This window comes from Rhineura floridana, chromosome 6, assembly GCF_030035675.1.
Source record: "Rhineura floridana isolate rRhiFlo1 chromosome 6, rRhiFlo1.hap2, whole genome shotgun sequence".
Classification (NCBI taxonomy): Eukaryota; Metazoa; Chordata; class Lepidosauria; order Squamata; family Rhineuridae; genus Rhineura; species Rhineura floridana.
The window spans coordinates 78646057-78670293 of NC_084485.1; the positions used below are offsets into that span (position 1 = coordinate 78646057).

At 43.4% G+C, this 24237-nt stretch overlaps 2 protein-coding genes across 3 annotated transcripts in view; both read left to right on the plus strand.

Moving 5' to 3' along the window:
• The window catches only part of STRIP1 (striatin interacting protein 1), a 33913-nt gene extending 24215 nt beyond the window's left edge, over positions 1-9698 (plus strand). Inside the window, exons 21-23 of one of the 2 annotated variants that reach the window (XR_009763513.1) lie at positions 2989-5427; positions 8332-8556; positions 9372-9698. Coding sequence is in view for 1 of the 2 variants with exons in the window: in XM_061632602.1 (XP_061488586.1) it covers positions 2989-3236 (248 nt within the window). In the remaining variant the exon portion in view is untranslated. Of the gene's footprint in view, positions 1-2988; positions 7409-8331; positions 8557-9371 lie in introns of those variants that run through there. The other variant, XM_061632602.1, reaches the window with a different exon arrangement.
• An 836-nt stretch (positions 9699-10534) lies between these two features.
• On the plus strand, positions 10535-12752 carry UBL4B (ubiquitin like 4B). The gene has a single exon (XM_061630414.1). It carries the CDS (start codon positions 12064-12066, stop codon positions 12655-12657), a length of 594 nt encoding a protein of 197 aa, XP_061486398.1. The 5' UTR covers positions 10535-12063; the 3' UTR covers positions 12658-12752.
• The last annotated feature ends 11485 nt before the right edge of the window (positions 12753-24237 follow it).

The window sequence follows — 24237 nt, forward strand, 5'->3', positions numbered from 1 at the left end:
CTACTGACCTTGGCAAACCTGGCGCTCTGTTCTCACAGCTTAACCCTTCTGCTTCAGGTTTCACTCTCTCTGCTAAAAACCCTGTCTGTGAGTCTCACAGCATGCTTCACTGACCAACAGATACCCTGCCCCAGTGACCAGTCTCGCCACTGCATTTTGCACCAGCTGCAGCTTCCGGACCAACCTCAAGGGCAGCCCCACATAGAATGCATTACAGTAATCCAGCCTGGAGGTTACCAGTGTGTGGACAACAGTGGTCAGGCTATCCTAGTCCAGAAACGACCGCAGGTGTCTTACCAGCCGAAGCTGGTAAAAGGCACTCCTAACCACTGAGGTTGCCTGGGCCTCTAGCGACAAAGATGGATCCAGGAGCACCCCCAGACTACAAACCTGCTCTTTCAGAGGGAGTATGACCCCATCCAAAGCAGCAACTGACCAATTATCTGAACTCGGGAACCACCAACCCACAGCGCCTCCATCTTGCTAGGATTCGGACTCAGTTTATTGGCCCTCATCCAGCCCACCACCGAGTCCAGGCAGCGGTCCAGGGCTCTCACGGCCTCTCCCGATTCAGATGTTATGGAGAAATAGAGCTGGGTATCATCAGCGTACTGCTGACACCTTGCCCCAAATTGCCTGATGACCACTCCCAAGGGCTTCATATAGATGTTAAACAGCATGGGGGACAAGATGGTACCCTGCGGCACCCCACAGTACAACTGCCAGGGCCCAAAAGACAATCCTATTCTCTGAAAAGCCCAATGCTATTCTCTGAAAATGACCTTGGAGATAGGATTGAAATCACTGTAAAACAGTGCCTCCAATACTCATCACACCAAGTTGGCCCAGAAGGATACCATGGTCAGTGGTATCAAAAGCTGCTGAGAGATCAAGTACGAGTACCAGGGTTGCACTCCGCCTGTCCTCCTTCCAATAAAGGTCATCCATCAGGGCGACTTAGGCCAATTCAGTCCCATAACCAGGCCTGAACTCAGACTGGGATAAGTCAGGATAATCTGTTTCATCCAAGAGTACTTGTAATTGCTGCGACACAACCCTCTCAATCACCTTCCCTAAGAAGGGGGTATTTGCGACCGGTCGGTAATTGTCGCAGACCAGTGGGTCCAGGGTGGGCTTTTTCAGGAGCGGTCAGATCACCACCTCTTTCAGGGCGGCTGGAACCACTCCCTCCCACAATGATACGTTGACCACACCCTGGATCCACTCAGTCAAACCCCCTCAGCAAGCTTTAATAAGCCAAGAAGGGCAAGGGTTGAGAGGACATGTTGCTGGCCGCATCAACACAACCACCTTGTCTACGTCATCAAGCCACATCAACTGAAACCGTTCCCAAGAAGTTGCAGCAGATGTTGCACTGGACACCTCATTGGGGACTACAGTAGATGTGGATGAGGCATCAAGACTGCTACGGAGGAGAGCAACTTTACTTCAAAGTGCCTTGCAAACAATTCACAGTGGGCCTCTAAAAGGTCTAAAACTCCATTTCCTGGAGTTGATGTTAACAGACCCCTGACAAATACGGAAAAGCTCCACTGGACTGCTACTTGGGGATGCGATGGAGGCAGAGAAGTGGGCCTTCTTCGCCGGCCTCACCACCACACAGCAGGCATGGTTATGATGCTTTACTTGTGCCTGATCATCCTGACAGCACGTCTTTCACCACTTGTGCTCTAGCCGTTATCCAGCCTGTTTCATTGCCCTTAGCTCACTGGTGTACCAAGGTACAAACCGGACTCAATAATGCCGGAGAGGGCACTTGGGGACAACCATGTCAAGAGCCCGATGTGGCTCACTCTTCCACAGCGTGACAAGGGCTTCAACAGGGTAACCTGCTCTATCTTCTGGGAACTCCCCCAGGGCATTCAGGAATCCAGTGGATTCCATTAGTCTCCAGGGGCAGACTGTTGCATAACAGCTTTTTCTCCCCTCTGTTGTACTACACTGAGTGTTGGACTATATTGTGTATTGACAACTGACCTCCAGGGTAAAAACTCCAAACTGAAAACTCTTAAGGTTCATTCTTGATAGAAATGGACAAGGAGCCTGGAGACATAAGGACATGGACCATGAGGACCAGAGTTAATTAGGAGAGCCATATATATATCTGGCAGAGATAACTTGATTGGTGTTACAACTTTGCTCTATGCAACATGTCAGCAAGATGTATGGGCTTATAGATGCTTTTTTGCTTAGACAGATAAACATGCCTCCTCCCTGTGGAATAGTGTTAATAGTGGAGAACACTAGGAACCACCTGTCCAAGCTTATGCTACAAGGAGCCACACATGTAACCCATGATTAGTTTTTGCATATTCCTTAGGGCATGTTATTAACTGACAAATCTGAGCTCTGAAAAATCACTTAACTGTCTTTCTGTATGTCAAGCCTTTTCAGTATGTCAAGCCTTTTCAGTTATGCCATCTGTGGTATTTATGTAATGTAGCGCTAATCCTGGTCTTCACTCAACACTGAGGACCTCTCCAAAAAGAGAAAGGAGTACTTGCTCTGGCTCTCAGCCTAGTTTCCTTAGCTCTTTGTACAGAGTTGCACTGAGCAAAGCTTCGATGAAAAGGACCAAATAGTATTCTTACAAAGTGGATGAATGTTGTTTCCGGTCAAGTCAAAGTGCATGCTCCCTTGTGGGTACCAATGAATTGCATGTAAGAAATGTTGTTACATACCCACCAAATCTTAATTTATTAAGTAGACACAAACATTGTCCCTATCATGTACCTTAGAAAAACATTTTTGGCAGCCTGATAACTCATGGATGTATATCAGACAGCTGTTTGGGAAACAATGGGGGGTTTTGGTTGATTTCGGAGTAGTTTTCTATCCTACTGTGAAAGATGAAAATCTGAGGCTTCTAGAGTAGGCGTTGGCATGTCTAGCAAAGGATTGTAGTTTTTCATGATGGGGGTGTGACTGGGGTCATTCAGTTGATGGTTTGCTTCATGATTTTTGCAGATCTGGATGCACGTCCATGGGACTTCCAGGCTGAGGAGTGTGCTCTGCGGGCCAGCATAGAGCGTTTCAACTCTAGGCGCTATGACCGAGCTCATAGCAATCCTGATTTTCTACCTGTGGATAACTGTTTGCAGAGTGTTCTGGGCCAGCGTGTGGAGCTTCCTGAAGATTTCCAAATGAATTATGATTTGTGGCTAGAAAGGGAAGTTTTTTCTAGACCCATCTGTTGGGAGGAATTGCTGCAATGACGTTTGATAAGAGGCAAATGGAGCTAGTACTTGTTCCCAAGGACCAGGCTTCTCTTCAGTCAATCAGGCATAGAGAGAAGATAAACTGGTTTTTCATTGGCTTGTAATCTGCAGTTCTTCCCTTCTCCTCCAGGTGGCAGCATGGATTTATACTGCGTTGAAGGACCTGGCAATATGGCTTTCCCACATCTTTTGGGCTGCTTCAGTTACTGAATGGTTCAGAAGGTGCTAAATGGATTCAGAGTAATTCACTTTGAGACCCAGATTAATTGAACAACACTGAGCAAAATATCAATGTCAGCACCAATGGCTGTTCAGTGCTCCTTGTCAGGCTTCTTTCCACTGACGTTGGCTAGCTATTCTCTTCCAAAAGTAAGATGGCATCTTTTTCTGCTATGGCTGCACCGTTATCTCAAAAGGACAGACTGGAACCCTTTTCCTGTTAGCTTCTAGGAAAGACAGCAGCTTGATGGTGGTGTCGATGAAAGGAGAAAAGATAGATTTGTTCCTACTGATACAGGAAAGGGGGAGATCTGGAGTCCCATCTAGTGCATGTATAATTCAGAGAATCAGGAATTGGGAATAGGATGTGTTTATAGCAGTGCCAGCAGTGCTCTCATCTGGTAGAAGCATTATAAATGGTTTGCCCCTGCTTGGGGAAGGCCACTTAATTTATATCAAGGCTGTTGTCCCATTTTGTTCCCCTAGTAGAGTCAAACCGTGTCTAAACAACTGCAAATTATAACACAGTGTAGTTGAATATTATCTATTTCTTTTCATCAAGTAATCTTCTGCTTTAGAAGCTGCACTAGAGGGGGAAGCTCTTAACATTTTTCTGTTTTCACCAATGTGCCATCCTTTCCTCTTTCCTCTGCTAGGGATAACTGAATTTTAACAGTTTGTCAGCACAGATGTGCACACCAGTGCAGTTCCCTTAATCTGACTCCCTGCCAGGCCCCTTATTTGTGCCTGTGCTTCTTGGTTAAGTGTGACATATTCATTCCCAGTCTCCTCAATCTGGATGTTGCTGACCCAGCCAAATAATTCATCCTATGCTCCACTCCAGTCTAGTACTCGTAAACAGAAGATGGTGGCAAGCCTGTATCTGGACTTTCCCAAGGCAAATAGCCCCCACAGCAGTCTGGAATGGTACAGTCCAGACAAAGGTTTGCCACTTCCATTGCTGTTTTGGAAGAACCTAGCTTCTGAGTCTCTGCAAACCATTACATGGAATAAGGTGGAAGGCATTTACTTTAAGTAAATAAGTGGATCTGTTCATAAAGTAGATGCTTTCAATTCCCTAGGAGATCTGCATCTGGGTATAGCCCAGGTGTAGGAAACCTTTGGGCCTCCAGATGTTGCTGAACTACAACTCCCATCAGTGCCAGCAAGCCTGGCTTAATGGCGAGAGATTATGGGAGTTGTAGTTCAGCAACATCTGGAAGGCCAAAGGTTCCCCACAGCTGGTGTAGCTTATTGTATTTATAAACATTGAAGAATAAGCAAGTACAATAGGTCAGCACCAAGTACTGCAGTATGGTGGTATTTTTTTCTGTTTTGTTTTTGCTTTGCTTTGTAGGCTGATTATGTACTTAAGCTACAATTCTAATGTTACTTATTTGAAAGGTCTGGGGTACCATTAAAATGCTACTACAAAACCATAGCAGTAGATGGAACTGCTCCAGCACTTCACACTGAGCCTGGATTACTTAAACCCAAACACTCCTGTATGTTCAGTTTACATCATTGAAGTTGCAGAATGTCTCCCAGGCAGAAAGCAGCAGGGACCAAAGCATACCTGGTCAGTTTAGAATAAGAATCCAGTTTTAGTAAAGCAAATGCAGTTTGAGCAAGCGCTACCAGGCAGACACTCCAATAATTGTGATGGTGCTACAGATGCGGTTCTAAGCTTCTTCAAGGTGTATCATACTGAGGCCATGGGGCTCCCTCCAGTCTCTGCATTTTTAACACAGTGTGATGGTGAGATGATCATGCAACAAAACCATACGGTTGCATAAAAGAATGAACAATCATTAAAAACAACAAAATATCTTTCATCTTACAGTGGCTGCTTATGTGTATGATCCTGAGATTTCTTTCTTGGAAATAAGTCCAGACTGTTCTGCTCAGTGAACGTTGGGGACTTCAAAAGGGAGAATAGAGGATCTCTCCCTTCCTTGGGTGGGACCAGGTTAGTTGGAATATTGGTGCAATCTATTTCTTTTTGCTGTTGGGCTGGAGACTTTCGAAAAATGGTAAGAAACGTTTCCAATAGCTGTCTAGTAGGGAGCTAATGGTAATTGGACTTTCTCCCAGTTATGGAGCAGTGTCTGAACATGCTGAGGGCTACTGTCCCTAATTAGGCCTTTGTATCTGAGGTGCTTTTTCCCCCCTCTGGCCCTGCCTTAGTTGGGTGTGGCCACTCAGATGGGTCTACTAGAGCTAAGTCAGAAGAGCTTCTCTGCTAGAGGTTAAGTGCTCCAGGTGCAATCTATTAGAATGAACGTAGGACCTTATGTATCAACCCCATCAGTTGCAATAGAACAAGTTGCTGCTCTTCAGGAAAGATCAGGCTGCCATTCCTCCTGATGGGGGAAAAGTGAGATCTACCTCCTATGATCCTCACAGATAAGTCATCCAGAGGGGCTAAGTCGTACACTCTCTCTTCTCACTCCTTTGTCACATGCCCTACCTCATGATATCATTTTTATGTCTAAAGTCCTACAGCTATTGCCAGGAAAGAGGTATGCAATACACTGAAGGGTACACCATTCTGGTTTCTCCCTGCTACCCACCATCTTCAGAGAGCCTGGTGGTGAAATGGGTGGATGTATCACTTGACAGGTCCCGCTTACAGATTACCTCCATTTTGCCTCCCTGGGTTCAGTCAATTTCATGCTTGGCTTAGCTTTACCCCTCAGCTAGCTCAATTTCTCTACATTGTTTACAGGGAGATAGAATTGGGGGCAGGAGGCAGAGAAGACCAGGTTAGCCTTCCAGTGTTGAATGGAAGTATTTGGGGGTAGCCTGGTAGTGCCACTAGATGGTGGTTATGCTTGGCTGGCGGGTATTGCAAAATTCCTGTTCTTTGATATGTACAAATTTATTTTCTGATATGAGCAAGCATGTGACCAGCTTTTTCCTTTCAGAGTGGTATACTATTGCTTTTTTAAAATTGCTGTTAAAGTGAAATCCTGATATTAAATTATTCTGTTAGCAGTTGCTGGTCTGTGACACAGCTGATGGGGCCACTTGTATGATGAATACAGACTGCAGCTTAGTCATCTGCTTTCCCCTCTTCCCATGAGTGCACTGATGGCTGTGGATAGAGGAAGGATACTTGCATTTTCCTTAGACATTTTAAGCAATAGGAGTTATTGCTGCAGTATTGAACTAGGAATGCATGCACCTAGGGTCCCTTCCTGCACAGTCACCTTGCAGTAGTAGACTTGTTTACTACTTAAAGTTGCAAAAGAAGACTCTTACCAGATAAAGTAATTGCAAGCTATTTTGTTTACCTCATCCTTCTCATCCCTCAAAAAACCTCAGAATACCTCACAATAGAAATAATTTAATACGGCAATAAACAGTTTAATACATTCTTTGGTGATCTCCCATCTGTCTGAAATGGGATGGGGGGGAGGTCAGTTTTCTAGCAAAATTGCTCTAATAGTATGCAGGCTGAGATTTCTGCTGGGCCACTCAGACTATAATTTTCTTTGCTGAAAAATAAGAGGAATTTCATACGTCTCTAGATAATAAGAAATAGTGCCCCTTTCTGGCAATGAGGCAGTGAGTTTATTTTATTCATTAATTGTGAATACAGCCCACCTTTCTACAAAATATCTAAGGTAGTTTACAACCAGGATACTAATACACTATTAATGCCACAAGAAAGAGAATGGGGCAGTAAAATGGTGAGTGCAATTCAATGTAAGCATGTTGGGGCAAAAAAATCTTAATAGGGACTGAACCGGTGGGGAATATGTATAATGTGGAGAAAGTAGATGGAAGTTTTTGTCCCTCTAAATACTAGAACCCAGAATCATGAATGTAGCTGAAAGTTGTAAAATTCAGGACAGACAAGAGAACTTCACCAACGCATAATTAAACTCCCAGAAGTTGTAGTGATGGCCACCAATTTGGATGGCTTTAACAGAATATTAGATAAATTCATGGAGCATAAGGCTATCAGTGGCTATTAGCCATAGTGGCTATGTTTTCCCTCCACTTCAGAAGTAGTGTGCCTCTGCATACCATTTGCTGGGAAACACAAGTGGGGAGAGTGCTGCTGCACTCCGGTCCTGCTTATAGGCTTCCCATAGGCATCTGGTTAGTTGCTGTGAGACTAGGATGCTGGACTAGATGGGCCTTTGGCCTGACCAAGAAGGGCTGTTACATTCTTAATATCAAATGGCTCCTGCCTCTGTTTTATTGAGGATATTTTATTGTCTACAAAAGCAAAGACCCAGAGTTTGTGTATTGATGACTGGAATACATAAGCAGTTTTTGAGAGAATAATTGATTCTTCTAATAATACTTGGAGTGCAGACAAGGCACACTCAGGCTGCTCAGTTGGCTGAGATGCAACTCTTAGCATCGTGCAGATGAAATGGTCCTGTACTCAAGGTTGCTTAGCCCTGCTGAGTGCATGCATGCTCACCTTTCCTTAACCAAAGTCCATCTCTACAAACCTTTGTTGTCACACACTAGATCTGGGGATAAGATACTCTCTTGTCATTTGCATTCATGGGTAGAAAGAAAATCATGCAGGTAGGCAGAAGCAAGCAGCTCTATCCCTGTTGGTTTGGGCTGAACAACTGGAGCTTCAGAGCAAAGTAATACTGGCAATCTTGCTATGGCCTTTGTTGCAGAAAAAAACACAGTAGGGCTGAAGTGGGGACCCCTTCCAACAGCTGTCAGATAAGAGCATCTTTGCCAATGCCTTCTCACACTCACGGGTGGAAGCAGCACAGGACAAAAGTGATGTGAGCCAAGTATGAACTAGTATTCATAATACTGTAGAAATTACCTTTCCCCCCGCAGCTACAATCTCTGGTAACATTTCTAATCCTTTACCTACCTGCAAATCTAGAGTCCAATATCTAGCCTGTTTGGAGACCTGATTGATTCTCACAACACTTGTCCTGGAGTGGAATGCTCCCATGTGGGGGCTACTTAGAATGTGATGCTAGTGGTCAACCGCTTTCCCGGGCACACTTTGGCTATTGCTTGTAATCTGCACGTGAACAATGGAAGAGATTGTGCAGGAAGCACTGCTCATGTTGCTGCTGCCTTGAAAGAGCTCATCTGCAGGAAGGTACAGTACATAATATGTATCAATGTGCATTACAGTTGAGAAAGAGACCTCCTGAACTCCAGGAGAGTGGAAGCCACAAACCAGGCTCCTTGCAGCAGGAATAAACAAAAAACAAGATAGTGTAAGTAGTGTGAGTGCTGGCTGGAGAAGTCCATATCAGTTTCATCTTTCTTCAGAGACTCTGCCAAAAAAGAATTGTGAACTGACAAAAGACTTCTCTAAACTCAAGTGGAGAATAGTATGGCTCCCCTCCCCAAACAGGGTTGTGGTCATCTGGAGTGTTTTTTTTTGGGGGGGGGTATCTTAGCACCCTTAACTTTTTTGGGAGTAGTGTCTCTATGTCTCTAGCATCCTGTGAGCCAATCAGCATGAAAGGGGAGTTTGTTAGCTACTGAGAAGAGTCTTCTAACATGCTTCCTTGCCCTTTCCTGCTGATTGGAGCCAATCAGAGTGCAAGGTGGTGTGTCAGCCACTTAGTAGCTAACGCACTCCCATTTCATCCTTACTGGCTCCTAGAGATGTCTATGGGAGAAGGCAGTAACAAGCATCTCATTCTCAACTTGGCAGCAAAGAGGGGGGTAACGACCCTGCACTTCTGAATTTGCCACTATGCAACTGGCCCCAATCCCACTTTATTGCAGGTTGAAGGTTTACTATTATTACCCAAGAAAGACATGCAAGAGTATTGGATAAAGGGCTACATGCAGTTGATAGTTGCTTTTTGTGGTGTGTAAAGAGCTTAGCTGCTTGATCCTGTGCAGTGTTGTGCAACCCAAGCTTGTTCATTTCAGTGAGTTTAAATATTTTCTTTACAGGATTTGATCTTCAGAGATCCTTTCTCTAATTTATTTATTTTTATTTATTACTTGAATATATAGGCCACTTTTCCATACAAATATGCTCAAAGCTGCTTACAAAAACGCAAATGATGACATCAATAACAATCAATTCAAAAACATAACAATTGTTTCAAATAATTCATCTGGAGTTAAAAACAACTCTAAAAGGTCTGAAATCAGGAGTAGGGAAGGAAGATGCGTCCAGTCCTGGACAAACACGTTTTAAACCAAAGCCAGTGAAAACAGTCTGGCTGCTTTTGAAGCAGCAGTGTGTCTTCAGCCTGTGTTTATGTCCTCATGGGACATTGAGGAATATGGGTTGTGTTCAATACTAGTCCTATTCACTGAAATAAATGAACCTAAGTTAGTCATGTCTATTAACTTCAATGGGTCTATTTTGATTAGGACCGGCATTGTATACAGTCCTCCATGTATAGCAATGTCTTTAACAAAAGGGCCTCTTATTCCTGCCCACAATCCTGTTTCCTTCTAGTCTTCTACAAGCTCAGGTTTGTAGACATACAAGACACACTTCAGCAGGCAATTTTGGTTTTTAATTACAGCAATCACTGGGTTGATTATATGCTTTGATTCTGTAATTACACTTGCTTACACTCACTATAATTGAGAGGAGCTATTGTGTGGTAAACGTCCCAAAATGCTGTTTTACACCACCAAGTTCCATTGGCCAAACTTCAAAAGAAATTCCCTGGCTGAGTTGTTTGTCTCTAACAGATAAAATGAAACAAGTCAGCACTGGGGTTGTTTTGGCAAGTCTGTTATTACTCCTCGGTCATCCTGAATTCTCTAACTTAGAATGTTGAATGGGAGAGACCAACCTACTTCCAGTGTGCTTAAAACATCCTACTTTGGTGGTATCCCTATCTTCTCTGTTGCTTACATCTCTGCCAAGCACGTAAGAAACACTAAGCTAAATGGGAACAACCATGTCTGCCAACTTAGAATTAACAAAACCAGATAAACCCTAGAGCAGCCTTTCCCAACCAGTGTGCCTCCAGATGTTGGACCACAACTCCCATCTTTCCTGACCATTGGCAATGCTGGCTGAGGCTGATGGGAGTTGTGGTCCAACAACATCTGGAGGCACACTTGTTGGGAAAGGCTGCCCTAGAGCCTTGTTCTTAAAATGGGAGTATTTTCAGCATGTCTTTGTTCAGCATGTCTTCACGATTTGCATTTAAAAGTATAAATGATCTCCTTTGAAAACTGTTTAAAATGGGGAACACAGTGTTTACTTGTTTTCTAATTAGTGATGGTTCATTTATAGATGCAAATGACCCTTTGATGCTGCAATTATTAAGTGGTCAACTTAGTCTAGGGTAGTTAGGCTAAAATCCTATTCTCACTTACCTGGGAGTAAGCCCCCCTGAACTCAGTAAGAGTTACTTCTGAGCAGATATCATCATTATTAATAATAATTCAATGTATATACCCCCTTTATCAAGAGATCCCAGGGTGGTTTACAACATAGAACATAGCAAATATATGTAAATACTTAACATCACATCTATACAATACAAAAAATTAAAGCAATTATTATAATAAGGAATGTATAAAATACATATATAATAGCAACAACCTAAGAAATAATAGGTATAGTATTGCACTGCTAGTCAGTTTAGAGACTTCATATGAGACCTGGTGGAGGAAGTAACCCAGTGACTAACCCACTGTAATCTCACTACAATAATCAGGGTCTGTGAGATCATAGGATTCAATCTAGAGGCCAGGTTCAAACCTCTAACAAAAATGTCTTACAATGCTTTCAAAAGTCTGGGGTAGCCAATGAGCACCGGCATTCTGTGCCTTCATGTCACTCGACTAAATCTTGTGGAGCATGAGCAGGTGGAAGGCAGTATCTTATGTACAGATCACTACGGCAGCCCTTTCTTTTGTTGCAATCCTAACTCTGCTCCTTTGCACTTTTGAATGTGGAACACATCTTTGTCAACACAACAGCCTTTTCTGAAAGAAAAAAAATATAATACAAATTATGCCATTATCTCTCTCTAGATACCTATCCATACCCTTGCCTATTTGCACTACATTTTCATTGTTGGGACTCCTACTAAGAATGTCACAGCTATTGTGGGGTATGCACTTCCTTGATGGCAACTGACTTGAATATAAAATAAGTTTTAGTAATTATTGGGTGCAATCCCAGGGGAACTAGTATTAGGAAAATAATGTTGACAGTTCTGGGATTTGGAATAACTACTGTCCTCCACAGAAATTCTTGGCTAGTTTGCTTTTGCTTGTCAAACCCCACATCTTCCACATGCTCTTACTTGCTGCAAAAGAACTTTGCATCATTGTCTCCAGAGTGAAGTATGGAACACGTGAAACCAATGCAAAGAGGGATCAGTTACGCTGAGAATAATTAACAGTTGCTACATGAGCAGCAGCTAGTTAGCAGAAAAGTAGTTAATTCAAAACTAAATTATCTTTCCCCCTAGATGTTAACTGTCTAGCCGAACAGGTAAAGTTCATCAGTGCAGCAGGGTATATTTCATAAAGACTAGCCCTAGTAGAATTATGACATCAGAGAGAAATCATCCAATCACATCCCTTCTCTTTGACCCTTCCATGGGGCTGTCTGTTCCCTCTTTGAAGCAGGGCTTGGTTTTCTAGCCCACTGAAAAAGGCAATGCTGCTCACAGTGAAGAGGCTGCTTGGGCAGCAGTGCCGCCTTCAGGTATCCGGCGAGGAGAGGATCTCTCTGGTAAAAAGCCTGGTGTCAGAAGAGCTGAATGTCCCTGCGAACCAGCAGACCCTGTTGTACCAGGGCAAAGTACTGGAAGGGGAGCACAGATTATCAGACTATCTCATCGGCCCAGAGTCCATCCTCTATCTGGTCATTAAAAAACCTGAGCGAGCTTATCTTGAGGAGCCCACTAAGCCAAATCCCGCCCAGCTCCACTCAGTTTGGTATCGGCTGTCCCAAGTCCTGGAGAATCACTTCAGAACTTCTGATGCAGTGAGAATTCTCGAGAGAGTGCTGAATGACTACTACAGAGGCCTTGGCCTGCTGAGCCTGGAAAACATTGAAGAGTTAGCAGAGAACATCCTGAACCCTGTGGAAACTGAAGGTGAGCTGGTGACTACAGGTGAGCTCCCACAACAAGAGGGGCACCCCAAGGCTTCAGCGCCTGAAACCAGGAAGGAGCAGGCAACACAGACTGAGCCACAAGAAATGCTGAAAGGAAGGTGGTGCTGGAAGAACTCTGGAGAGACTTGTTAGAGGAGTCTAAGTTAGGATCTTCAAAATAAAAAAGTGAAGGTGTAGGAACTGTAGAAGTGTGTCTTCTGTGCCTAGAAGGAGAGGGGGTTAGTAAATGCAGCCAACATCTTTGTTTTAAAGAACATTATTTGGTATCAAAACTAGTGCTGTGCTACATTTTTCATGGGTGAACAATTCTGGCATGACAAGGTGTCCTTGTGGGAGGCACAGAACAGTCCTTGAAAGTGTACCTTTCCCAAACATTTACCTCTGCTGGCTACCCCTGCTGGCCGCTGCTTGGGTACCAATTGGTGATCCTGTACCTAGTGTGATGTCATGGCACCACGCTTCCAATAGGAGCTAGCTATGTGACAATATTGCTAAGGCCAAATGAACCCCTGTGTTACTGTCACTCTGAATGAAGAAAGGAAGAGAGAATGCACTGACCCATTGGCAAGGTGACTAAGCCAGCGTTCCCGGTATTGCTTTACTGCACCAGCAGTTTAATTGTCTGACAGCTCAGCACAGCAAGGCAGGAGGCATCAGCGCAATTGTCTTGGCAAGAGGTGAATATGTTCCCTCTTCCTCCATGAATGTTTTTGTAAAACCACAACAAAACAGAAACATGAAAAAACACCATAAATGGGGCATTTTGAGGGAGGTGCAAAAATGTTAATGAAAATTGCCTCCCTGTTTCAGATCTGCTCTAGTATAGTGCTAGTAGTCATGAGCAGCTCTGCTAAGATTAATTTCCACCCCACCACACATAGTTTGTATCAAGCTACATGTAACATAGCACATGATGTGCATATGTATGGTCCCTGGTTCCATCCCTGGCATTGCTATTTAAAAGATTAGTATCTTGCAACGAACAGTTGAAGATCTCCAGCAAGACTCTGAATTGGTCAGGCCTGACAACGCTGCATGAGATGGCCCATTGTCATGGTTTGTTCTTGTATGCCGTCTCTCCATATCTTGAATCTAACATTACTTTCTTAAAATAAGCATGTCATATAGGGGCATATGGCAAGCTGGCTTCTGAGTATCACAGGCAGGAACTCAAATAGTGCATGTGGTAGCTTCCCAATTTTGTACTGAAGTTCAAGCAAACATTTAAAGAGCCATTCACAGGATCCATTTTATATATATTTCCTAGCAATTGTATTGCATTCTGTGTTTGGGGTGGTGGCGGACTGTGTGTGGTCCTGAGTCCTACATAGTAATGAATCTACATGAGAGGTTATTATTTCCCTACCTTTAAGTAGAGCTATTCCAGTCCACTAAACTCCCCAAGAGATCAGTCTCCTGATTTTACTTGGTTGCTGTTTCTTTGCATAATTATTTATTATTTGAGTTATATCCTGTCCTTCCTCCTGGCGGGAGCCTAGGGCAGCAAACAAAAGCACTAAAAACTTTAAAACATCATAAAAACAAACTTTAAAACACATTAAAACAAAAACATCTTTAACGTTTCTTAAAAATGCTTTCAAAACATCTTCTAAGATTAAAAACATTTTTTTAAATAAGGTTTAAGAACATATTAAAAAAGCAATTCCAACAGAGACTCAGACTGGAATAGGTCTCAACTTAAAAGGCTTGTTGAAAGAGGCAAGTCTTCAAAAGGCACCGAAAAGATAACAGAGATAGTGCCTGCCTAATATTCAAGGGGAGGGAATTCCACAGGGTAGGTGCCGCCACACTAAAGGTCTGTTTCCTATGTTGTGCAGAATGGAACTCCTGATAAGATGGTATCTGCAGGAGGCCCTCACCTGCAGAGCGCAGTGATCGACTGGGTATATAAGGGATAAGATGGTCTTCCATGTATCCTGGTCCCAAGCTGTATAGGGCTTTGTACACCACAACTAGAACCTTGAACTTTGCCTGGTAGCAAATGGGCAGCCAGTGCAGTTCTTTCAGCAGTGGGGTGACATGTTGGTGATACCCTGCCCCAGTGAGCAGCCTCCCCACTGCATTTCTGGACCAACCTCAAGGGCAGACCCACACAGAACGCATTACAGTAATCCAACCTGGAGGTTACCAGTCCATGGACAACAGTGGTTAGGCTATCCCAGTCCAGAAACGGTCACAGCTGTCTTACCAGCTGCAGCTGGTAAAAGGCACTCCTGGCCACTGAGGTCACCTGGTCCTCTAGTTACAAAGATGGATCCAGGAGCAACCCCAGACTATGAACCTGCTCTTTCAGAGGGAGTACAATCCCATCCAAAGCAGGCAACTGACCAATTATCTGAACTCGGGGACCACCAACCCACAGCACCTCCATCTTGCTAGGATTCAGACTCAGTTTGTTGGCCCTCATCCAGCCCACCACTGAGTCCAGGCAGCAGTGCAGGGCTTGCACGCCCTCTCCCGATTCAGATGTTATGGAGAAATAGAGCTGGGCATTGTCAGCATAGTGCTGACACCTTGCCCAAATCTCCTGATGACCACTCCCAAGGGCTTCATATAGATGTTAAACAGCATGGGGGACAAGATGATACCCTGCAGCACCCCACAGTACAACTGCTAGGGGGCCAAAAGTCACCCAAGAAGTTGCAGCAAATGTTGCACTGGACACCTCATTGGGGACTACAGTAGATATGGAGGGGGCATAAAGACTGCTACTGAGATGAGCAACTTTACCCTCAAAGTGCCTTGCAAACAATTCATAGTGGGCCTCCGAAGGGTCTAAAACTCCATTTCCTGGAGTTGATGTCAACAGACCCCTGACAATACGGAAAAGCTCCACTGGATGGCTACTTGAGGATAAGATGGAGGCAGAGAAGTGGGTCTTCTTCGCCTCCCTCACTGCCACACAGTAGGCACAGTTATGATGTTTTAATCGTGCCCAATCAGCCTCACAACACGTCTTTCGCTACTTGTGCTCTTGCATATGCTAAGCTGATTTCAGTAAGCTGCCTGTGAAATGCTCGTTTTGATATGGTTCCCAATTTGTCACTGTGTTCCTCTGCTGAGTTAACTGTCCAAGAACTCAGTAGAAGTGAAGGTATGTTTTTTAGACTTGAAGATTAAAATGGATGTTTCAGCACAGAGGGAGGGGGCAATTAAATCACCAGACTTATGAACTGTGCCGCACCCCACTGTGGAGATTTAATGGCTGTCTTCAAATATCTACAGTGTTGTAATTCACAAGATGGAGTAGACTTTGTCTGCTCCGGGGGAGAGGACTAGAGCCAATGGGTGGAAATTGCAAGAAAGCAGATTTTGACTACACTTTGGAAGAAACCTCTCAACAGTAAGAAATGTTCAACGGTGGAACAGACTGCCTCAAGTGGTGTGTGGGGGGGATCTGCTTCACTGGAGATATTTAAGCAGAGGCTCTATAGCTACTCTAGTTGCATCCTGCATTGTAGATCTTATATTGAGCAGAGGGTTGGGCTAGATGACCTCTAAGGTATCTTCCAGCTCTTTGATTGACATGTGCAGGGCATGGGATTGGCTCATGGGAGGGGTATCATTTAAATATAAAATACTAGAATAGTTCCTTCATACCACCATATCCTTGGTCAGCCAAAACCAAATTTAAAAAAACTTTTATACTGCTCTTGGACTATGCTTGGAAGGATGCCTGACAATGAAGAGATAGCCACCAAGAATACCTCCATGGGTACCTGCAGTCCTGATTTGGTATATAGATGGTAAATGTAAGAGGGTGCACTTAGTTGATCTTAGAAACTGTGATGCACCTTAAGTAGTGGCACACTCAGGTACATCTGGCCCAGGCCAAAGGCTTTATGTGTTCTTATCAACCCCTAGAATCAGAATAGTAAAGTTGGAAGGGGGTACAAGACCATAAAGTCCAACCCCCTGTTCAATGCAGGAATCCATCTTAAAGCATAAGTTGGAAATTAGACTGAAAGGTAATAGGGAGCCATTGTAGATGCTGAATCAATAGTGTAATATGATACTGCAGACCTACCCAGATCAAATGATCAGCTGCAGTTTATCTGAAGTGATTCAATTCAAGATAAAGTCTGCAGCCCTCATATTTCAGACATGCTGCAAATAACAAGTTTGCCCAAAAGCTGATTGGTGCAGAGTCCATCACAAGATGAATCCCTTTAGAACACTTAATTCCACTAGATGATCATCACTCACTGACTGCATAAGTAATTAATCACTGGAGGAAAGGACCAATCTAATCTCAGAATTATAGCCAACTGTCGACTAAAAATTTGTCTTAGAGCCCTGGGTTATCTTTTTTTCTTTCCGTAAGAAAAAATTAATGTGTGCATTTTGTAATATATAAAGGGTTGCCTGAGTGTTATTTCTGTAACAGATACATGGATGTATGTAATGACAACTGCCTTGCCCTGCATGGATCCACCAGTTCTGTACATTATAAAATGCACACCTTTTCCTATATTGCAAGGGGGAAGGCCTATGGTCCTCCAGATGTTATTATACAAGCCCATAATCCTTGACTGTTGGCCATGCTGGCTTGGACTGATAAGAGCTGGGGTTGATGGAAGGTGAATCTGGAGGATCACAGGTTCCCTACCCATGTTACATTAATATTGATCTCCACACAGGAAAAATAATATAGGAAGCCCCAGATTTCATGTAGCATTAGCTGTTACAGCAAGAGCTCTGTACACTTGAGCCTTCATGGCATCAAAAGGATTGAGCTCAACACCATGCACCGCTGTTCTAATAACAGGGCTGCAGACATTTATAATTCTGTTCTGCCCTCCACAGCTCCCATGAAACCACTGAACGTTTCTTAAGAGTAAAATTAAGTTGGCGGTAACCAAGTATTTAATTAGCATGCAGTAGTAATTCTGTTTGTAAACACCATGGCCACAGGAATGACGTTTTACACAGAAGTGAAAGCTGGAATTGTTTAATGAACCAAAAGCCATAAAAGGGACTGAGGAAGAGAAAATCTGTCAATATTATAATCAACATCTGAGCCAATATGGCTTCCTCTGTATGTTTATTAGGAGTATGCAAAGTGGGATGTCTTGGCGGATCGACCAGTGGTCTGACTTGGTATAAGACAGCTTCCTATTGCTTCCTATTGCTATGCAAGAGCTAAGGTTAAGGAAGTTTAAGGAAGATGCCAGGATGGGGAAGGAGGGGAGCTCATTCATGACTGACAGTTCTAGCTTATAGTCAGAGGGAATGATTTCACCACAAAAGTAAATTCCTTCTAGTTCTCTCCCCAAATCAACTTAAAAAGTGCTTAGCACAGAAGGCCTTGTGTGTATTTGGCAGGGTTTTAAAAAAAATCCAGGCTACCTGTTTCATTTCTGCAGTTTTCAGAACAATTGCCCACAAAATGCAAGAAGAGATTAAGTTATTTCTTTTTCATCTAGCCCAAAACAGTAATGACTGTGCTCTTGCAGGAAAACTACTGCAGCTATTTTTCTGAAATTTTGTAAGATTAATTCCCTCGGAATGATCTTGCCTGCAAATTTCATCATATTCTGGACAAAATTAATTTTGGGAGAAGGGGGAGAATATTATAAATTTGACAGGCTTTACTCACTCAGGAAGACGTGCTGCATCTACAGATTTATCAACAATAACAATAATTCTATTCTGCCCTTCCTCCCAGAAGGAGCCCAGGGCAGCAACAAGGAACAAAACACTAAAAACATATTTTTTAAAAAGCTTTAAAAATATTTAAAAGCAATTCCAACACAAGAAGGGTTTCAGTAGGTTTCTACTTAAAAGGCTTGTTGAAAGAGGAAGGTTTCAGTAGGTGCCAAAAAGATAACAGAGATGGTGCCTGTCTAATATTTAAGTGGAGGGAACTCCACATCTTTCAAAAGGAAAAAAAGTTACTGTAAATTTTTGATTTCCCAGTTGTGAATAGGGACTGGGAGGACAAAGCACACTTGGACCCCCAGTTTGAACCAGACAGCCTCTCTGAATTTATTTAAGCTGAATTAGACAATTTTTGAAGCACTGAATTGGGGTCCAGAGCCCAGACTGAATCTTATGCTCAGTGCACACCTCTAATCTATGTCCTACAACAGCATAATCCAAACTGCAGTATTACACAATTTGAAGAAATCTCAAGGATCACTGGATACAATCTATAGTAGCAGGGTTCCTTTTATTTATTTATTTATTCCCCACCTTTCTTTTCATGATAGAAACCCAAGGCAGCTTACACATGGTTCCCAGGTGGTCTCCCATCCAGGCACTGACTAGACCTGACCTGACCCCTGCTTAGCTTCAGCAGAGTGCTGGCCTCATGTGCCTTCAGCCCATAGCCTGGGACCAGAACTGTGTATGGTAAATGCCCAGTCAGTATGGATTTTTGAAATGCTAAAGTGCTTTAGTTTTTCCAATGACAGTTAGACTCTGTCACAGAAACAGCTGCATATATGGGATTGTGATTTCTTTAAAGAAGTAGCTACAAGAATATCATACCATCATATATATTATTGGGCATAATGTATTGAGTTCTGGGTGTCCTGGCTCAAGAAATGTCTGACATTTTGCTTAGCAAAACGAAGGAAAAGATGGCACGTATACACACACAGAAGCAAACCAGACTGGTAGTTAAAACTTACTGCCAGAGTGGTAACTAACAGGACAGCAACCTCCTATGAGGACGGGAGGCTAGTTTAAGGGACACAGGGCAACCCATTATGGTGGCAAACTCAGCTCTGTCCACAGTATCTAACTGCCTTTCACTCACTATTCTGCCTGGCATCTACCTGCTGCCCACAAGGTAGCAGCAATGTGCACCACAAAAAAACAGCAATGAATGCATGTTTCCTAATGGAGCACATGGCTTGGGCTGGCTGCCTCTCTACCTGCTTACTTGCTTGGTCATGGCCAGGGCCAAAGCCTTCTCCTGTTGTGCTATATAGTGCTAGAGAGCATGCCGTTCTGGAGATGTGAAAGGCATTTCCCCTTACAACCCTCAGGGCAGGCTCCAGGTTTCTGAGGGCCCTTTGGCACAGGCTAGGGATGGAAAGATCTGTCTGTTTCAGTTTTCTCAGTTTCTCATTTTTCCAGCGTTAAATTCGGCTCTCTACATTTCTACAGCAATCTGCAATTTAAAAAAGAATCCTCATGAAAATTCTCCACCATTTTAGTGCGTTCTCCAAATAAACACATTTTTGTACGCAGTTTTGACAAAGGTACACATTTTTGCATGCCAGTTCTCACCATTTCATGCCTTTTTGCATGTTATTTTCACTCATGCATTCATTTTTATGCACACTTTCCCCTAACATACGCATTTTTGTAAATGTTGTTTAGTTGGCGGACTGCATCCCAAAATTCTAATAAATGCAAATTTTGAAGGATGGCTGTGTTTTGATTCTTATATTGTTTCAAAAATTGTGAATTTTATAAATTCTGCTTGAAATGCGAACTGAATTGAAATCGTCACCCATCCCTAGCACAGGCTATATGTGGGCCCCTTGGCCCCTTGCTTTGTTCCTCAAACCACATTCTCCCTCCCTCTTGGCCCTACCCCTTTAAAGTAAAACAAATCTTGACCAATAGGACAACCCTCTATTGTCAAAGAAAACGAATACAATAGTTTGAACTTTTGAAATGATCTAGTGAACGTTTTTTTATCACTAAATGGATACATCACTCCCACACGTCTAAAATTAACCCTTGGGTCTATCTGCTATAATCTCATCACACTTCCTTTTTTGGAGATAAAAACATAACATTTTTGTAGAAGCAAAGTATGTAAATAAAGAATATTTGATATTACGGCAACATCCATAAGCTGGGTTGGCTGGCAGGGTTGGGTTAGGGCAAGTGAAGGCCCCCTCTGAGATGCTGGGTCCTTGGCCAGTGCCCCACCTGACCTACTGCTGGAGTCAGCCCTGATAACCCTAATCTTCCCCTTCTAGGATACTTCCTATAAGCTATCAGGGTATTGAACAGGTCAAGTCCGACTTTTCCTCTGGCCTCCATTTTCCTCCCCCCCTCCAACTTACATGTGAATATTCCATGCTGTAAATTGCTATAGACCATGGATTTGACTGATCGAATATCACAAGCCCTGTTCATGCATTTCTTGTGTGTACAGCATTAAGGGTAAGGAGAGGGAGTGGGCTTATAGCTCTGTCCCCAATGTCGCATCTTCTTCTGCTCCCAACACTGCTTAAGAACACTGCTTAAGAGCTCTCTTGATCAGGTCAAATGCTATCTGGTTCTGCATTCTGTTCTCACAGTGGCCAGCCAGATGTCTTTGGAAAGTCCACAAGCAAGACTTGAGCACAATAGGGCTTTCCCCACTTGTGTGCTCCCCAGCAATGCGTATTCAGAGGCATATTACCTCCGCTGCTGGAGGCAGTACACAACCATTGTGGCTAGTAGCCACTGATAGCTGTATTCTCCATAAATTTGCTGAAACCCTTTTAAAGCTAGCCAAGATGGTGGCCATGATGACTACATTTTGTGGTAGTAAATAGTTTATGCACTGTGCTATGAAGTATATTCACAGTGTTTTGGCATTGTCTGTCCTGAATCTTCCCACATTCAGCTTCATTGGATGACACACACTCTCTTCCCCAGTTCTAGTATTATGGAAAAGAGAGAAACACTTCTCTCTATCTATTTCCTCCACATGATATTTTATACACCTCTATAAAGTTTCCTTTTACTCGTCTGTTTTCTAAACTACAAAGGCCCAAATGTCATAACCTTTTTTCATAGGGGGAGTTGTTCCAGCCCTATAATCATTTTGGTAGCCTTTCCACCAGTTTTCTTGGAACAAATGTTAGGCTAACTGGCATTTAACTTTCTGGATCCTTTATTTAAATTTGGTGTTACTTTAGTCACTTTTCAGTCCTCAGGAATGGAGGATGATCTTAGGGACAACTTACAGCTAGAACCACAAAGTGACTTGAGAAAATGTGTCTAGGTAACTAACCCAGGAATGCTTGGGGAAAATAAAGTCTTTAACACACTCAAAAACATTTCCACAAAATGGATAGTCCACAGAGTAGGTGCCGCAAGGCTATGGGCATGGTTATGTGTGTCACAACAGAGTGGAGCGTGTGGCACCACCAGCAGGGCCTCATAGAACTTGGCAAGCCTTAAGGGAGAAGGTGGTCTTTCAGGTGTCCTGGTCCTAAATTGTTTAAGAATTTACATATTGGCAGCCAGTGCAGTTGTCGTGGCAGCAGGTTGCTCCAGTAAGCAACTTAGGTGCTGCATTCTTCACCATCTACAGGTTCCTGACTATCCTTAAGGGCAGCGCCACATAAAACACATTCTAGGAATCCATTCTTGAGGTTGTCAATGCTCACTGTGTCGGTTATTTCTGTTCAGGGACAGTTGTTGCTGGTGTCCCAGCCATAGCTGATAAAAGACACTTCTAGCTACTTGAGCCTCAGCCAGTGATGATGGATGAAGACTTATCCCCAGGCTAAGTGCCTGCTCCTTGAAAGGGAGTGTGATCCTGACCAGAGCAGTCAACTAATCTATCACCCAGACTCAGGAACTGCTTGCCCACTGAGCCTCCATCTTGCCACCATTCAGTGTCAGTTTATTGTTCTTCCTCATCCATCCCACCACTACATATAGTCAGGCTTTGGTGTAGAGGTTGCCTCACCTGATTCATTTGTTACAGAGGAGGAAACAGAGGAAAATGGGGGAAGACATGTTTTGTTTTTCAAAATACAGATCTTAAGCACCCTTGTCAGCAATGGCTCTTTCAAGTGCTGAGAAAAGCTACCTTTCAGGAAAGCTGAGGGTCCGGATTAGGGTGATTCAGGGGGAAATGATGCTTTCATGGTGACCAAAGGGTGACAGTGAGGAAGAACATAACCTTTCTTCCTCTTCCAGTACTGCAGTTTATTAAGCATTAATTGCCATGTGACAGGGAGAATAAGAGCAAGCTGGACAGTAAGTGTCTAATCCCTGAAAACAAGCAGAACAGGGTCCTGTTGAGATGGAGAAGAGTGTGACATCAAGGAGAGGCTTAAAATATATTCAGGATTGAGGAAAGAAATCACATGATGGTTGTGAAACATGATCTTTGAAGCACAAACTTAGGCAAGGAGGAGGGGGAACAGAAGACTGTAAATTAGCAGATAATCAAGCGTTGTTTCTTTTCTATCCCTTTCTGAAGACTCTGGCAGCATTCAGGAAGCCAGGGATAGAATGGCTTCATTCAGTACAAGGCCCTTCCATACACATGGCTTCCTAACCAGTTCCCCATCTGCTTTGCTTCACTGTGCCAGCAAGTCAGCCAATTAAAAAAGCCGGGAGCAGTTCCTGGAAAGGAATAGTTCATATTTGACTGCCCTCTATTAGCTGCTGCGGCTGGTGAATAAATGGAACTCAGAACTACATCCTTCAGCTTCTTTGCTTATTCACAATTAACTGAGGGCTGTTTGCCTCAGCTTGGCGATTGGCTCGACATTAAATCTTTGCTTTCTTGTTTAATCGAAGGCTCACACATTTTTGTTGATTTTGGCTATAATAGTTAAAATTAGGGCTGTATTGAAAAATTTCCCACATTTCTTCAGTCATTCTTCATGAGGAATTAAATTACATTCAAAAATTACAGGGCAGGGATGAGGGGCGACATTCTCATAGGTAGGGTGCAGGGGTTTTGTTGCACTCACTTTTGAGGTGGCAGAGGGGTGTTTGTCAGTGTCCTTTGTTTTCATTGTCCAAAGTATCTCTGGTGGTCTAGTGTCTGCAGCTTTCCCAAGTGCCTGTACTTACAAGAAAGCCAAGCCAAGACCTCGTGGTTTTGAGGAAGTGAGGGATGGGAAGGTGTCAGGCCATCAAGAGATGATTGCATACTGGAAGAGAACACTCACTCACACACATCTCAGCCATTCATAAGTAAGGTAAGTGCAAACTCTGCTAAAATAAAAAGAACAATTTCTCAAGCATCGTGAGGAAAAAAAGCGTAAGATAAAATAGTCTCTTTCACATGAGGTGAACATTATAAAGCTGAGGGCATGATTTGGCACAGCACTAGTTAAAATGGGACCTTCATAATCAAAATCAGTGTCCCTGTAATTGATGAGGGCAAACTTTGTCATTTGAACAAAAGAGCATAATAAGATCATTGCTGGATCAGGCCAGTGGCCCATCTAGTCCAGCATCCTGTTCTCACAGTGGCCGACCAGATGCCTGTGACAAGCCCAAAAGCAGTATCTGAGTGCAACAGCATTCTCCCCACTTGTGAGTCCCAGCAACTGGTCTTCAGAGGCATACTGCCTCTGACAATGGCGGTAACATGTTTGTCTGGATTTGTGTTTGTTGGAGTGCTGGGCTAGATGGACCTTTGGGTTGATCCAGCAAGGTCAGGGGAGAGGAAACTGTGGCTGGACTACAACACCTATCATTGCTCACTATTGGCCATGCTGGCGTGAGATAATGATATTGTGAGTAAATCACCAACACTTGTAACAAGTAACCTGAACAAGTGGTGGGCAATAAGACAGAAAGACAACCTATTCTTCCCTCGCTGATTCCTTCGTTAGCAGCTACTTGCTGATTTGAAGATTTTTTTTCTCAGGCTTTACTTCCTTCCTCCTTCTTAGTCAGTGTGTGTTAACCTCGTGACTCCATAATAGCCACATGTATGCCTTTACTCAGAATGGCTTTATTTCCCAGGCATAATAAACCTTA

What these genes read in the sequence shown, in the direction of transcription:
- UBL4B (XM_061630414.1), top strand. Translation starts at nt 12,064, where the DNA reads ATGCTGCTCACAGTGAAGAGGCTGCTTGGGCAGCAGTGCCGCCTTCAG.